The 15,000-nt window shown below is 49.3% G+C and overlaps 2 protein-coding genes across 4 annotated transcripts in view; both read left to right on the forward strand.

The window, feature by feature from the left end:
- Window positions 1-11,637, forward strand: part of LOC118493109 (tyrosine-protein kinase Fer-like) — a 12,507-nt gene extending 870 nt beyond the window's left edge. For 2 of the 3 annotated variants that reach the window (XM_035991734.1, XM_035991735.1), the window contains exons 2-7: window positions 4,045-4,201; window positions 5,462-5,593; window positions 5,681-5,854; window positions 6,837-6,936; window positions 7,024-7,207; window positions 11,397-11,637. In XM_035991734.1, coding sequence (XP_035847627.1) covers window positions 4,133-4,201; window positions 5,462-5,593; window positions 5,681-5,854; window positions 6,837-6,936; window positions 7,024-7,207; window positions 11,397-11,478 — 741 coding nt within the window. In that variant the 5' untranslated portion in view covers window positions 4,045-4,132 and the 3' untranslated portion in view covers window positions 11,479-11,637. The remainder of the gene's footprint in view (window positions 1-4,044; window positions 4,202-5,461; window positions 5,594-5,680; window positions 5,855-6,836; window positions 6,937-7,023; window positions 7,208-11,396) is intronic. The other variant, XM_035991733.1, reaches the window with a different exon arrangement.
- Window positions 11,531-15,000, forward strand: part of LOC118493092 (tyrosine-protein kinase Fer-like) — a 6,783-nt gene continuing 3,313 nt past the window's right edge. Inside the window, exons 1-5 of the mRNA XM_035991629.1 lie at window positions 11,531-11,580; window positions 11,662-11,771; window positions 11,855-11,996; window positions 14,453-14,570; window positions 14,791-14,988. Coding sequence (XP_035847522.1) covers window positions 11,531-11,580; window positions 11,662-11,771; window positions 11,855-11,996; window positions 14,453-14,570; window positions 14,791-14,988 — 618 coding nt within the window. The remainder of the gene's footprint in view (window positions 11,581-11,661; window positions 11,772-11,854; window positions 11,997-14,452; window positions 14,571-14,790; window positions 14,989-15,000) is intronic.

The raw sequence follows: 15,000 nt of genomic DNA on the forward strand, positions 1-15,000 counted from the left end.
AGAAACATGGAGGGTTTAATCATTAAATAATCAACGGAACATTCTTCTATGTTTGTACTAACAACTGATTTATTATTTCCTATTCATCAGACATGTTAAAGGTGTGAGATTCCTGCCAGAACAGAGAGCTGTTCATCATGCTGTTTAGAGGAGTATCTTCTATAAGATAATGTTGATGTTTATATCTTCTATAAGATAATGTTGATGTTTAGAGGAGTATCTGCTGGTGAACAGGTTTGACAGCCAGCAACTAGTTCACCACCTGAACTAGTTTAACTAATGTCAACAGTTCACCATCTGAACTAGTTTAACTAACGTCAACAGTTCACCATCTGAACTAGTTTAACTAACGTCAACAGTTCACCATCTGAACTAGTTTAACTAACGTCAACAGTTCACCATCTGAACTAGTTTAACTAACGTCAACAGTTCACCATCTGAACTAGTTTAACTAACGTCAACAGTTCACCATCTGAACTAGTTTAACTAACGTCAACAGTTCACCATCTGAACTAGTTTAACTAACGTCAACAGTTCACCATCTGAACTAGTTTAACTAACGTCAACAGTTCACCATCTGAACTAGTTTAACTAATGTCAACAGTTCACCATCTGAACTAGTTTAACTAACGTCAACAGTTCACCATCTGAACTAGTTTAACTAACGTCAACAGTTCAACATCTGAACTAGTTTAACTAACGTCAACAGTTCAACATCTGAACTAGTTTAACTAACGTCAACAGTTCACCATCTGAACTAGTTTAACTAACGTCAACAGTTCACCACCTGAACTAGTTTAACTAACGTCAACAGTTCAACATCTGAACTAGTTTAACTAACGTCAACAGTTCAACATCTGAACTAGTTTAACTAATGGCGCTTTTCCATCACATGGTGCCTGCTCGACTCGACTCTACTCGCCTTTTTTGGTTTTCCATTACGAAAAAAAGTCCCTGGTACCTGCTAACAGGTACTTTATGTAGTACCTCCTCAGTCGAGGTTCCCAGCGAGCTGACGAGCCGAAAAGGTGACGTGAAAGCGACAGACGGGGGTGTCCTGAACAAACCCGCTATTTTTAAACAGTTTAGCCAGCTGTTTTTTTTTTGCTGCCTCCAGCTTCTTTAGAATCTAAATGTGTCTTCTGGCATCAACACACCTTCACAGTAGTTTACTGCGGCGCCGCTTGTTTACAGTTCTGCGGAGGCTGCAGGCAGAGCTTTCACCGTAGCCTAACTACACACACACATGCCGGCTTCACGCACACACCAGCGCACAAGTATAAACATCAGGCCACTTTTACACAGGCTACAGAGAAAGCTCTGGTGGAGCCTCCACAGAACTGTAAAACAAACTTAAGTGGCCTGATGTTATACTTGTGCGCTGGTGTGTGCATGATACGGCATAACGACCAGCCACGCTGAGGTGGTACTAAAATCTGCAACGGAAAATGGACGCACAGTGTGTCGAGGCGAGTAGAGGCGAGTAGAGTCAAGTAGAGTAGAGTCGAGGCGAGTAGAGCAGGTACCATGTAATGGAAAAACGCCATAACATCAACATCAGGGGTAGTGATGTCACCATGTCTATCTGTCTCTGTGTGTGTGTGTGTGTGTGTGTGTCTCTCTGTGTGTGTCTGTCTGTGTGTGTGTGTGTGTGTGTGTGTGTGTGTGTGTGTCTCTCTGTGTGTGTCTGTCTGTGTGTGTGTGTGTGTGTGTGTGTGTGTGTGTGTGTGTGTCTCTCTGTGTGTGTGTGTGTGTGTGTGTGTGTGTGTGTGTGTGTGTGTGTGTCTCTCTGTGTGTGTGTGTGTGTGTGTGTGTGTGTGTGTGTGTGTCTGTGTGTGTGTGTGTGTGTGTCTCTCTCTGTGTGTGTGTGTGTGTGTGTGTGTGTGTGTGTGTGTGTGTGTGTGTGTGTGTGTGTGTGTGTGTGTGTGTGTGTGTGTGTGTCTGTGTGTGTGTGTGTGTGTGTGTCTGTGTGTGTGTGTGTGTGTGTGTCTCTCTGTGTGTGTGTGGAAGAGACAGAGTAGCGTTTCCAGATGTAAAATAATTATCATATTATTTTAGGGCTGAACGATTTTTGAAAATAATCTAATTGCGATTTTTTTCCCCAAATATTGCGATTCGATATTCGATTATTTTTTTAAGCTCTTTGTCTTCTGTATTATTATTGAAGGTTTTATTAAGGTATTATTATTATACACACACACATAACAGTGTAATTTTTTACAGTGCCCAGAGAGGAGCTGCCTCCAGCCCCTCCCCCTCGTGAAGTTGCGTGCTGCCGTGTTCAGAGAGGCTATCGTTACATTAGCTAGTTGCTGGTGTTCTTGTTCAGAGAGGCTATCGTTGCGTTAGCTAGTTGCTGGTGTTCTTGTTCAGAGAGGCTATCGTTGCGTTAGCTAGTTGCTGGTGTTCTTGTTCAGAGAGGCTATTGTTACGTTAGCTAGTTGCTGGTGTTCTTGTTCAGAGAGGCTATCGTTATGTTAGCTAGTTGCTGGTGTTCTTGTTCAGAGAGGCTATCGTTGCGTTAGCTAGTTGCTGGTGTTCTTGTTCAGAGAGGCTATCGTTATGTTAGCTAGTTGCTGGTGTTCTTGTTCAGAGAGGCTATCGTTACATTAGCTAGTTGCTGGTGTTCTTGTTCAGAGAGGCTATCGTTGCGTTAGCTAGTTGCTGGTGTTCTTGTTCAGAGAGGCTATTGTTACGTTAGCTAGTTGCTGGTGTTCTTGTTCAGAGAGGCTATCGTTACGTTAGCTAGTTGCTGGTGTTCTTGTTCAGAGAGGCTATCGTTGCGTTAGCTAGTTGCTGGTGTTCTTGTTCAGAGAGGCTATCGTTGCGTTAGCTAGTTGCTGGTGTTCTTGCCATGGGATTAACTGTACTAATAAAACTGTTGAAACACCTCGGCCACGCTGCTGTGAAAGCTCCCTGAACGTCATTTATCAGTCTGGTTGTTACCCCTCTCAGTGGCAGCTCCTCCACTCATATCTTTATAACGGAGCTAGCTAACTGGAGCTAACCGCTATTCAGAGCTAATAGTTGCCAACCGAGCCTTCAGTTCTGTGTGTCTGTATCCATTAACTGCACGTATGGACTCGAACCCGAATAAAACCCTGCATTTTATTAAAATGGCTGTAAAAGTTTTAAACTACAACTCAGAGTTGTTTGAATGACAAATCAGCTCCAGGTACGGCGTAGCGTTAGCGTGCTAGTTGATGCTTTTTTTGCGGAGTTCAGACTGATTTGCGCTCGCGAGTCATGTGACCAAATCGCAGCCTTTACGATTAGGAAATCACGTTTTAACATATCGCGATATTATCGCAAATGCAATTAATCGTTCAGCCCTATATTGTTTTGAAAATTTGTCCTCTGTGAGATCAATAATGCTTCATGTTTGTGCTTGTTGAACAGGTGTAGTATAGAACAGGTGTAGTATAGAACAGATGTAGTATAGAACAGATGTAGTATAGAACAGATGTAGTATAGAACAGATGTAGTGTTGAACAGGTGTAGTGTTGAACAGGTGTAGTATAGTACAGGTGTAGTGTTGAACAGGTGTAGTGTTGAACAGATGTAGTGTTGAACAGGTGTAGTATAGAACAGGTGTAGTATAGAACAGATGTAGTGTTGAACAGGTGTAGTGTTGAACAGGTGTAGTGTTGAACAGGTGTAGTGTTGAACAGATGTAGTGTTGAACAGGTGTAGTATAGAACAGGTGTAGTATAGAACAGGTGTAGTATAGAACAGATGTAGTGTTGAACAGGTGTAGTGTTGAACAGGTGTAGTGTTGAACAGGTGTAGTGTTGAACAGGTGTAGGATTGAACAGGTGTAGTGTTGAACAGGTGTAGTGTTGAACAGGTGTAGTATAGAACAGGTGTAGTGTTGAACAGGTGTAGTGTTGAACAGGTGTAGTGTTGAACAGGTGTATTGAGAAAGTATAGGTTTCAGTACCCATCCCTAATTATCAGCCAAATGTTCAATATATATAATATATATAATATATATATACTCGTGTGTCTTCTTACTCTGATCATCTCTGTTCCTTCCTTCCTCAGACGACCATGAAATCATTCGCTGCTCGCCCTCGCCGTTAGACCGAGAGAGAGAGAGAGAGAGAGAGAAAGAGAGAGAGAGAGAGACAGGATGGGGTTCGGTCGGGATCTGAAGAATTCCCACGAGGGATTACTGAAGCTACAGGACTGGGAGTTAAAGGTACGACTCCCTCACCGCACACCGTGGTACGGTACACAGGAGTCACCGTACACCGTGGTACGGTACACATACACTACAGTCACCGTACGGTACACATACACTACAGTCACCGTACGGTACACATACACTACAGTCACCGTACGGTTCAATGTGTCTGTGTGTTAAGCCCAGTCACACCGAGCTGATAATCGGCCGCCTGACCGTCTGGCGAGGTCGGTGACTCGAGTCTGGTCGGTGTGCTCCGTGCCATCGTCCGTCCGAGGGGCCATCAGCCTTCATTTTGGCTGATTTGACATGTATAATTGGGGGGGCGGGCACTGCCGGCAGTCAGACTCAATGACCCATCTGATTGGTGGAGAGCTAACCAGGAAACGGGGAAAAAATCAATACAGCATAGTATCGCGATATTTTCCGTGGTAATACTGTATGGATACACAGACACCAAGTATGGATCTATTATTATATATGTGATGGTCAGTCTGTCTGCTGGACCATCACATTTAGCAGCAATAACATCGAAGGGAGATGAACAGAGATATTTATCTTTTTAGATAAACAGATGTTGACAACGTTTCCTTTTGGGGACATACTTTGAAATTGGAAAAACTTGAAGTTGGATAAAAGGTAATGAATTGCAATATATCGCAGAATATTGCAATATGTTTAAAATCGCAATAATATTGTATCGTGATGATATCGTATTGTGAGACCTCTGGTAATTCCCAACCCCTAGCGCTATTACTAGGCTAACGATTGGGTCATAACCACGAGACTTACTTTAGCTGTTTAAGTTTAATTACTAATGTTAACTATCATTTTAGTGATCAATAATTAGCCTGTACCTATGTTATCTCCTTACATATACCTACGCTCTCCTCTGGTCGGTGTGTAACGGCCGTCTGGTGGGTGTGTAACGGCCGTCTGGTGGGTGTGTAACGGCCGTCTGGTGGGTGTGTAACGGCCGTCTGGTGGGTGTGTAACGGCCGTCTGGTGGGTGTGTAACGGCCGTCTGGTCGGTGTGTAACGGCCGTCTGGTCGGTGTGTAACGGTCATCTGGTCGGTGTGTAACTAACGGCCCTCTGGTTGGTGTGTAACTAACGGCCGTCTGGTCCCTTTCAGTAACTGTTTAAACGTCTCTGTGTGTTAACGTGTTAATGTGTGTTAACGTGGTAACGTGTGTTAACGTGTCTGTGTTAACGTGTTAATGTGTGTGTGTGTGTGTGTGTGTTAACGTGTTAATGTGTGTGTGTCTCCCTCTAGCTGCTGGAGACGGTGAAACGTTTCATGACGCTGCGAGTAAAGAGCGATAAAGAGTATGCCGCCCTGCTGCTCAGCATGACTCAGCAAACTGAGAAACAGGAAGCAGCTGATTACGTCAGCACTGTGAGCAAGGTGAGTGGTCAGCTGTTGGTCCAGTCTCCTCTCTCTCTCTGTCTGTGTGTTTATATATTGAGGCTGTTGTTGTAACTCCCCTCCCAGTCGTGGTGTCAGGTGGTGCGCCAGACGGAGGCGTTGGGCCGGGTCATGCGGAGTCACGCTGACGATCTGAACTCCGGGCCGCTGCACCGATTGGCCACGCTCATCAGAGACAAGCAGCAGGTGAAGAAGAGCTACCAGAGTCTTCATCACCAGCTGGAGAGCCACAACCACAAGGTCTGCTGGGAAATATAGTGTGTATGTATGTATGTATGTATATATATATATATATATATATATATATATATGTGTGTGTGTATATATATATATATATATATATATATATATATATATATATATATATATATATATATAATCACATATGTGTGTGTGTGTCTCTGTCTGTCTGTCTGTCTGTGTGTGTGTGTGTGTGTCTGTGTGTCTGTGTGTGTGTCTCTGTCTGTGTGTCTGTCTGCCTGCCTGCCTGCCTGTCTGCCTGTCTGTGTGTGTGTGTGTGTCTGTCTGTCTGTGTGTGTGTGTCTGTCTGTGTGTCTGCCTGCCTGTCTGCCTGTCTGCCTGTCTGCCTGTCTGCCTGTCTGCCTGTCTGCCTGTCTGTCTGTCTGCCTGTGTGTGTGTGTGTGTGTGTGTGTGTGTGTCTGTCTGTCTGCCTGTCTGTCTGTCTGTCTGTCTGTCTGTCTGTCTGCCTGTGTGTGTGTGTGTGTGTGTATGTGTGTCTCTGTCTGTCTGTCTGTCTGTCTGTCTGTCTGTCTGTCTGTCTGTCTGTCTGTCTGTCTGTCTGCCTGTGTGTGTGTGTGTGTGTGTGTATGTGTGTCTCTGTCTGTCTGTCTGCCTGTCTGCCTGTGTGTGTGTGTGTGTGTCTCTGTCTGTCTGTCTGTCTGTCTGTCTGTCTGTCTGCCTGTGTGTGTGTGTGTGTGTGTGTGTGTGTGTGTCTCTGTCTGTCTGTCTGCCTGTCTGCCTGTGTGTGTGTGTGTGTGTGTGTGTATGTGTGTCTCTGTCTGTCTGTCTGTCTGTGTGGTAGGTAACTCTCTGTGTTTGTGTCATTTCTATTGATGTTTTGGGTTATCAGAGTATTTGGAGATTAATGTGATCCATCAGTCTGCAGCGCAGTAGATTCCCCGTCTACATCTGAACCACATTCATCAAATGCAACCAGTCCTGTTTCATGGCGGCCCTGTTGTTGTTGTTCTGCTGTTGCTAGGTTACCAGGAGTGACCTGGACAAAATGAAGGCCACGTATCGTCAGCTGAGCCGCGACGCTAACAACGCCAAAGAGAAGTACCTCGAGGCGCTGGCCAAAGGTTCCTTCTTCTGTCACCAAGTTAAAGTCTGAATGTTTGTTGTAGGAAGTAATGAAATGACCCCCGACCGCTCTCGTCCAATCACAGGCAGGGAGGCGGAGCGAGCCCGGGAGCGTTACGACAAAGCGACGGCGAAGCTCCACAACCTCCACAACCAGTACGTGTTGGCGGTCTGTGGCGCCCGCACGCAGCAGGACGAACACCGGCGCCGCGCTGCTCCAGCCCTGCTCGACGCTCTGCAGAGGATGCAGGAGGACATGACGCTCGCCCTGTAGGTCCCACGACCACCACACGCTAACACACATACGCTAACACACACGCTGGTCGACGCTCTGCAGAGGATGCAGGAGGACATGATGCTCGCCCTGTAGGTCCCACGACCGCCACATGCTAACACACATACGCTAACTAACACGCTAACACACACGCTGGTCGACGCTCTGCAGAGGATGCAGGAGGACATTATGCTCGCCCTGTAGGTCCCACGACCACCACATGCTAACACGCTAACACACACACACACACACGCTACCTGACACGCTAACACACACGCTACCTGACACGCTAACACACACACTACTCCATACGCTCGCCCTGTGAGTCCCACGACCGCCACACGCTAACACACACACGCTAACACACGCTACCTGACACGCTAACACACACGCTAACACACACACACACACACACACACACTAACACACACGCTAACACACACGCTAACACTCACGCTATCTGACACGCTCACCCTGTGAGACCCACGACCTCCACACGCTACCACACACACGCTAACACACACACGCTACCTGACACGCTAACACACACGCTAACACACACACACACACACACACACACTAACACACACGCTAACACACACGCTAACACACACACGCTACCTGACACGCTAACACACACACTAACACACACACACTAACACACACACACTAACACACATGCTAACACACATGCTAACTAACACGCTAACACACACGCTAACACACACGCTATCTGACACGCTCACCCTGTGAGACCCACGACCTCCACACGCTACCACACACACTAACACACACGCTAACACGCTACCCCACGTGCTAACACACAAGCTACCACACACGCTAACTAACACGCTAACACACACACGCTAACACACACGCTAACACGCTACCCCACATGCTAACACACAAGCTACCACACACGCTAACACGCTACCCCACACGCTACCACACACTACCACATACGCTACCACACACGCTAACACACACGCTACCACACACGCTAACACACACACACTACCACATACGCTAACACACACGCTACCACACATGCTACCACACACGCTAACACACACGCTAACACACACGCTAACACACACGCTCGCCCTGTGAGTCCCATGACCGCCACACGCTGACACACTAACACGCTACCCCACATGCTCAAGGGACCGGCCATCATACCGCCCGTTGTTTATACATTTTTGTATTTAAGAGAGAGAGAGAGGAGGAGACTCAGGAGGAGAGGGACAGAGAGGAGGAGACTCAGGAGGAGAGGAGGAGACTCAGGAGGAGAGGGACAGAGAGGAGGAGAGGAGGAGACTCAGGAGGAGAGGGACAGAGAGGAGGAGACTCAGGAGGAGAGGAGGAGACTCAGGAGGAGAGGGACAGAGAGGAGGAGACTCAGGAGGAGAGGGACAGAGAGGAGGAGACTCAGGAGGAGAGGAGGAGACTCAGGAGGAGAGGGACAGAGAGGAGGAGACTCAGGAGGAGAGGAGGAGACTCAGGAGGAGAGGGACAGAGAGGAGGAGACTCAGGAGGAGAGGAGGAGACTCAGGAGGAGAGGGACAGAGAGGAGGAGAGGAGGAGACTCAGGAGGAGAGGAGGAGACTCAGGAGGAGAGGGACAGAGAGGAGGAGAGGAGGAGACTCAGGAGGAGAGGGACGGAGAGGAGGAGACTCAGGAGGAGAGGAGGAGACTCAGGGGGAGAGGAGGAGACTCGGGATGAGGAGGAGACTCAGGGGGAGAGGGACAGAGAGGAGGAGACTCAGGGGGAGAGGGACGGAGAGGAGGAGACTCAGGGGGAGAGGGACGGAGAGGAGGAGACTCAGGGGGAGAGGGACGGAGAGGAGGAGACTCAGGAGGAGAGGGACGGAAAGGAGGAGACTCGGGGAGAGGAGGAGACTCAGGAGGAGAGGGACGGAGAGGAGGAGACTCAGGGGGAGAGGGACAGAGAGGAGGAGACTCAGGGGGAGAGGAGGAGACTCAGGGGGAGAGGAGGAGACTCGGGATGAGGAGGAGACTCAGGGGGAGAGGGACAGAGAGGAGGAGACTCAGGGGGAGAGGGACGGAGAGGAGGAGACTCAGGGGGAGAGGGACGGAGAGGAGGAGACTCAGGGGGAGAGGGACGGAGAGGAGGAGACTCAGGAGGAGAGGGACGGAAAGGAGGAGACTCGGGGAGAGGAGGAGACTCAGGAGGAGAGGGACGGAGAGGAGGAGACTCAGGGGGAGAGGGACAGAGAGGAGACGACTCAGGGGGAGAGGGACAGAGAGGAGACGACTCAGGAGGAGAGGGACAGAGAGGAGACGACTCAGGGGGAGAGGGACAGAGAGGAGAAGACTCAGGAGGAGAGGGACAGAGAGGAGACGACTCAGGGGGAGAGGGACAGAGAGGAGAAGACTCAGGAGGAGAGGGACAGAGATGAGGAGACTCAGGAGGAGAGGAGGAAACTCAGGAGGAGAGGAGGAGACTCAGGGGGAGAGGGACAGAGAGGAGGAGAGGGATGGAGAGGAGGAGACTCAGGAGGAGAGGAGGAGACTTGGGGAGAGGAGGAGACTCAGGGGGAGAGGGACAGAGAGGAGGAGACTCAGGAGGAGAGGGACAGAGAGGAGGAGAGGAGGAGACTCAGGAGGAGAGGAGGAGACTCAGGAGGAGAGGGACAGAGAGGAGGAGACTCAGGAGGAGAGGGACGGAGAGGAGGAGACTCAGGGGGAGAGGAGGAGACTCAGGGGGAGAGGAGGAGACTCAGGGGGAGAGGAGGAGACTCAGGAGGAGAGGAGGAGACTCAGGAGGAGAGGGACAGAGAGGAGGAGAGGAGGAGACTCAGGAGGAGAGGGACGGAGAGGAGGAGACTCAGGGGGAGAGGAGGAGACTCAGGGGGAGAGGAGGAGACTCAGGGGGAGAGGAGGAGACTCGGGATGAGGAGGAGACTCAGGGGGAGAGGGACAGAGAGGAGGAGACTCAGGGGGAGAGGGACGGAGAGGAGGAGACTCAGGGGGAGAGGGACGGAGAGGAGGAGACTCAGGGGGAGAGGGACGGAGAGGAGGAGACTCAGGAGGAGAGGGACGGAAAGGAGGAGACTCAGGGGGAGAGGGACGGAGAGGAGGAGACTCAGGAGGAGAGGGACGGAAAGGAGGAGACTCGGGGAGAGGAGGAGACTCAGGAGGAGAGGGACGGAGAGGAGGAGACTCAGGGGGAGAGGAGGAGACTCAGGGGGAGAGGGACAGAGAGGAGACGACTCAGGAGGAGAGGGACAGAGAGGAGACGACTCAGGGGGAGAGGGACAGAGAGGAGAAGACTCAGGAGGAGAGGGACAGAGAGGAGACGACTCAGGGGGAGAGGGACAGAGAGGAGAAGACTCAGGAGGAGAGGGACAGAGATGAGGAGACTCAGGAGGAGAGGAGGAAACTCAGGAGGAGAGGAGGAGACTCAGGGGGAGAGGGACAGAGAGGAGGAGAGGGATGGAGAGGAGGAGACTCAGGAGGAGAGGGACAGAGAGGAGGAGACTCAGGAGGAGAGGGACGGAGAGGAGTAGACTCGGGGAGAGGGACGGAGAGGAGGAGACTCAGGAGGAGAGGGACGGAGAGGAGGAGACTCAGGGGGAGAGGAGGAGACTCGGGAGGAGAGGGACGGAGAGGAGGAGACTCAGGAGGAGAGGAGGAGACTCAGGAGGAGAGGGACGGAGAGGAGGAGACTCAGGAGGAGAGGAGGAGACTCAGGAGGAGAGGAGGAGACTCAGGGGGAGAGGAGGAGACTCAGGAGGAGAGGGACGGAGAGGAGGAGACTCAGGAGGAGAGGGACGGAGAGGAGGAGACTCAGGGGGAGAGGAGGAGACTCAGGAGGAGAGGGACGGAGAGGAGTAGACTCGGGGAGAGGGACGGAGAGGAGGAGACTCAGGAGGAGAGGGACGGAGAGGAGGAGACTCAGGGGGAGAGGAGGAGACTCGGGAGGAGAGGGACGGAGAGGAGGAGACTCAGGAGGAGAGGAGGAGACTCAGGAGGAGAGGGACGGAGAGGAGGAGACTCAGGAGGAGAGGAGGAGACTCAGGAGGAGAGGAGGAGACTCAGGGGGAGAGGAGGAGACTCAGGAGGAGAGGGACGGAGAGGTGGAGACTCAGGAGGAGAGGAGGAGACTCAGGAGGAGAGGAGGAGACTCAGGGGGAGAGGAGGAGACTCTGTGTATTTTCACAGTAAAAGCATCCTCCAGGAGTACTGTGTGATGTACTTCCTGTGTATTTTCACAGTAAAAGCATCCTCCAGGAGTACTGTGTGATGTACTTCCTGTGTATTTTCACAGTAAAAGCATCCTCCAGGAGTACTGTGTGATGTACTTCCTGTGTATTTTCACAGTAAAAGCATCCTCCAGGAGTACTGTGTGATGTACTTCCTGTGTATTTTCACAGTAAAAGCATCCTCCAGGAGTACTGTGTGATGTACTTCCTGTGTATTTTCACAGTAAAAGCATCCTCCAGGAGTACTGTGAGATCAGCAGTCTGCTGACGGAGGAGATAGTTAAAGTTCATCAGGAGATTCGGCGGCCGTGGAGCAGATCGACCAGCTGGCTGAGTACCAACACTCATCGACGCATACAGGTCAGGATTACCTGCTGACTCAGACAGACAGAGTGGGTTAGTTACCGTGGGTAACAGCGTGTCCGTCCCCCCCCCGCAGGTCTCCGGAGACTCCCGAGGCGAGCGTGGAGTTTGACGCGTCCCTATTGGACGAGACGGACAACCTGCCGGCTGGCGAGATCCTCTGGAACACGCTGACGGCCGACAGCCTGCAGGCTATGTGAGTTACTACAAAATAAAATGCTGTCCTTTCAAAATAAGAGTTTCCTTTCAAAGTAAAAGACTTTAAGGTTTTAACAACAGCTTCCAAAACGGTGTGTGTGTGTGTGTGTGTGTGTGTGTGTGTGTGTGTGTATACGTAGTATTAGGATGTCAGATTGTCTGTTGTTTATTTATTAGGGGCCCGAGTCCCAACGGTGCCTGCACTGAAGTGCGAAGGAACCTGTTGTTTTCATCAGCTATTTTTCCGAGTCCTTCGTCGCATTTTGAGGGGGTTAAATGCACGAAAACTCACAACAATTTGCACACATGTCACAAACTGGTGAAAATTGCAACGATTCAAAATATTACTAATATGCACCACTAGGTGGCGCTATGCAGAAATAAAAGCGTTTGGCCCTATAACTCCCAAGCCGTACATCGCACATTCAAAAGCCTCATATCTTCACGTTCCCTGGATCCAGCTGACTCTCCTGATATAGGCCACGCCCATTTCCACCTAAACTTTTATGCGTGAAAAAATTGCGATTATCAACAACCTACTTGCCAAACTCCTCCTAGACCGTGCGACCGATCTGCACGAAACTTGGCAGGTAGCATCTCCAGACAGACCTGACAAAAAGTTATTCAAGAATTTTTATAGGATAAAAATTGCGCATATTACGCATGAACAAATTTGTGTAGCTAAGTATGCAAACACCAACTTTGTCATATCTCGACCAAAATAATTGCTATCAACGCAAAAACTTAAGATTCTTGTTTGCAATGACCCTCTGGAGGTGCCCCACACATTTATGAAAATTGGCCACTAGGGGGCGCTACAAGTACATACGTTATAGCTCATGAACGGCTCATCTGCTTTTACAACATTTTAAGGGTACCATTTAGGGCCACTCATGAGGCCACCCCTACTGTAAGGTACCCTGATTGGTCACAGTGGGCGTGGCCTATGGGACCTAATTGGTTTTAGCCCTTGGACACATTTTGACGGCCTCAATATATACGAAAACTCACAAAAATTGGCGCCCACATAAACACTGGGAGCTTGTGAGACTGTACAGTGATTGGCCCAAAACCTGTAAGTGGGCTCCATAGCGCCCCTAATGCTGGAAGGCCTTAACTGGACATAGTTGCTCCGATCTTCACCAGATTTAATACCATATTGCTCTAATCATTGCGGACATATTTCCCATTTACATCATAGCTCCGCCCAACCGGAAGGAGCCATTTTTAATTATGCATTTTCATGTGTTTTACATTCTTTCTAACTCGTCCTAGGCCGTGATTTCAACCTTCTTGAATCTTTGCAGGTAGTATCTGTTGACCCTCATGACGAAAAGTATCCAGAGAATTTTGATAGTTGAAAAAAATGCGCACGTTACAGCAACTTCCTGTCTAAACAGGAAGTTGTGTTATCTTGGCAACAATAGTCCAATTGTCCGAAACTTGACAAGGTGTTCGTCATGGGACAGTTTAGCATTGTGCCAAACTTTGGGTGTCAATCGGCCATTAGATGGCGCTGTTTAATTTTTTTTATTAATACTCTGTTAACTACTCCTGGGGCGTGAGTCCGATGGCACGAAAAACTGGCATATAGACTCGGAGGACACTCATGACAAAAAGTTATCAAAAGATTTTAATAGCTAAAACAATGCGCAAGTTACAGAGGACCAACTTCCTGTAGGTGGGTGTCGAAACAGGAACGGTTGTATCTTGCACACAGCTATTCCAATGGACACAACACCTAAGACAGTTGTTCCTCATGTGCCAATGAGGCTGTGTGCCAAAATATGGTGTCAATTGGCCTTTAGATGGCGCTGTTTTATTTTTTAATTAATTAGCAAATTCCGTTTGAGTGAAACCTACTTTTTTTAACTCCTCCTAGAGCGTGAGTCCCATCTGCACAAAAATGTACACGTAGACTCGGTGGACCCTCATGACAAAAAGTTATCAAAAGAATTTTGATAGCTAACACAATGCGCAAGTTACAGAGGACCAACTTCCTGTAGGGGGCTGTCGAAAACAGGAAGTGGCGTATCTTACCAAGATTTATTCCGATTGACACCAAACATGACACAGTGTTCAGCATAGAGTCTTGAGCATCCATGCCAAATTTAGAGTGAATCGGCCATTAGATGGCGCTGTTAGAATTGTTTTTATTAATTTGCCACATCGCGATATATGGGAAACACACTTTGTCTAACTCCCTCTGGGACGTGAGTCCAATCTGCACGAAAACTTGGATATAGACTCGGTGGACCCTCGTGACTAAAAGTTATCAAAAGAATTTGATAGCTAAAAACAATGTACAAGTTATGGAGGAACACTTCCTGTAGGTTCTGTAGTTATTCCGATTTTACCTGAAACTAGAATGTGTGGTCTACATGTGATGTTGGTCTGCCAGTAGAAGGCCAGGGCCGTTCATAGTTGCTTGCAGCTTTAATGTGTTGTTTCCAGGTTGTCGTCGGCGACCGAGGAGCTGTCGCTGACTCAGCAGAATCTGAGGACGAAGGAGGCGCTGGCCGACGACCTCGACACCAAAATACAGACAGTCAACAGAGCACAGAGAGGAAGAGCGAGTGAGTCAGGAACAGGAGAATCAAAACTAGATAATCTCTCTCTCTCTCTGTCTCTCTCTCTCTCTGTCTCTCTCTCTTCTCTCTCTCTGTCTCTCTCTGTCTCTCTGTCTTCTCTCTCTGTCTCTCTCTCTCTCTAGGATAGTAAAAAACTACATATATCCTATAATAATCTGTCTCTCTCTCTCTCCTGTCTATGTCGGTGTCTCTCGCCCTCAGCTGTGTCCTGCTGCTCAGTCAGAAACTCTCTCTCTCGAGCTTCATCACGCGTCCAATCACTGCGCGGCTCTGAGGCCCGCCTGGCCTCCCAGAAGGCCCTGCGGACGCCAAGATGGCGGACGCCGCCACCACTCCGCCCCGCCCCCAACTCCCCCAGCGCTGCCGTACGAAGACGACTCGCGCTCCGTCGGATCCACGGTACGTATTCAG

This window comes from Sander lucioperca, chromosome 14 (genome assembly GCF_008315115.2).
Source record: "Sander lucioperca isolate FBNREF2018 chromosome 14, SLUC_FBN_1.2, whole genome shotgun sequence".
In the NCBI taxonomy this organism is placed as follows: Eukaryota; Metazoa; Chordata; class Actinopteri; order Perciformes; family Percidae; genus Sander; species Sander lucioperca.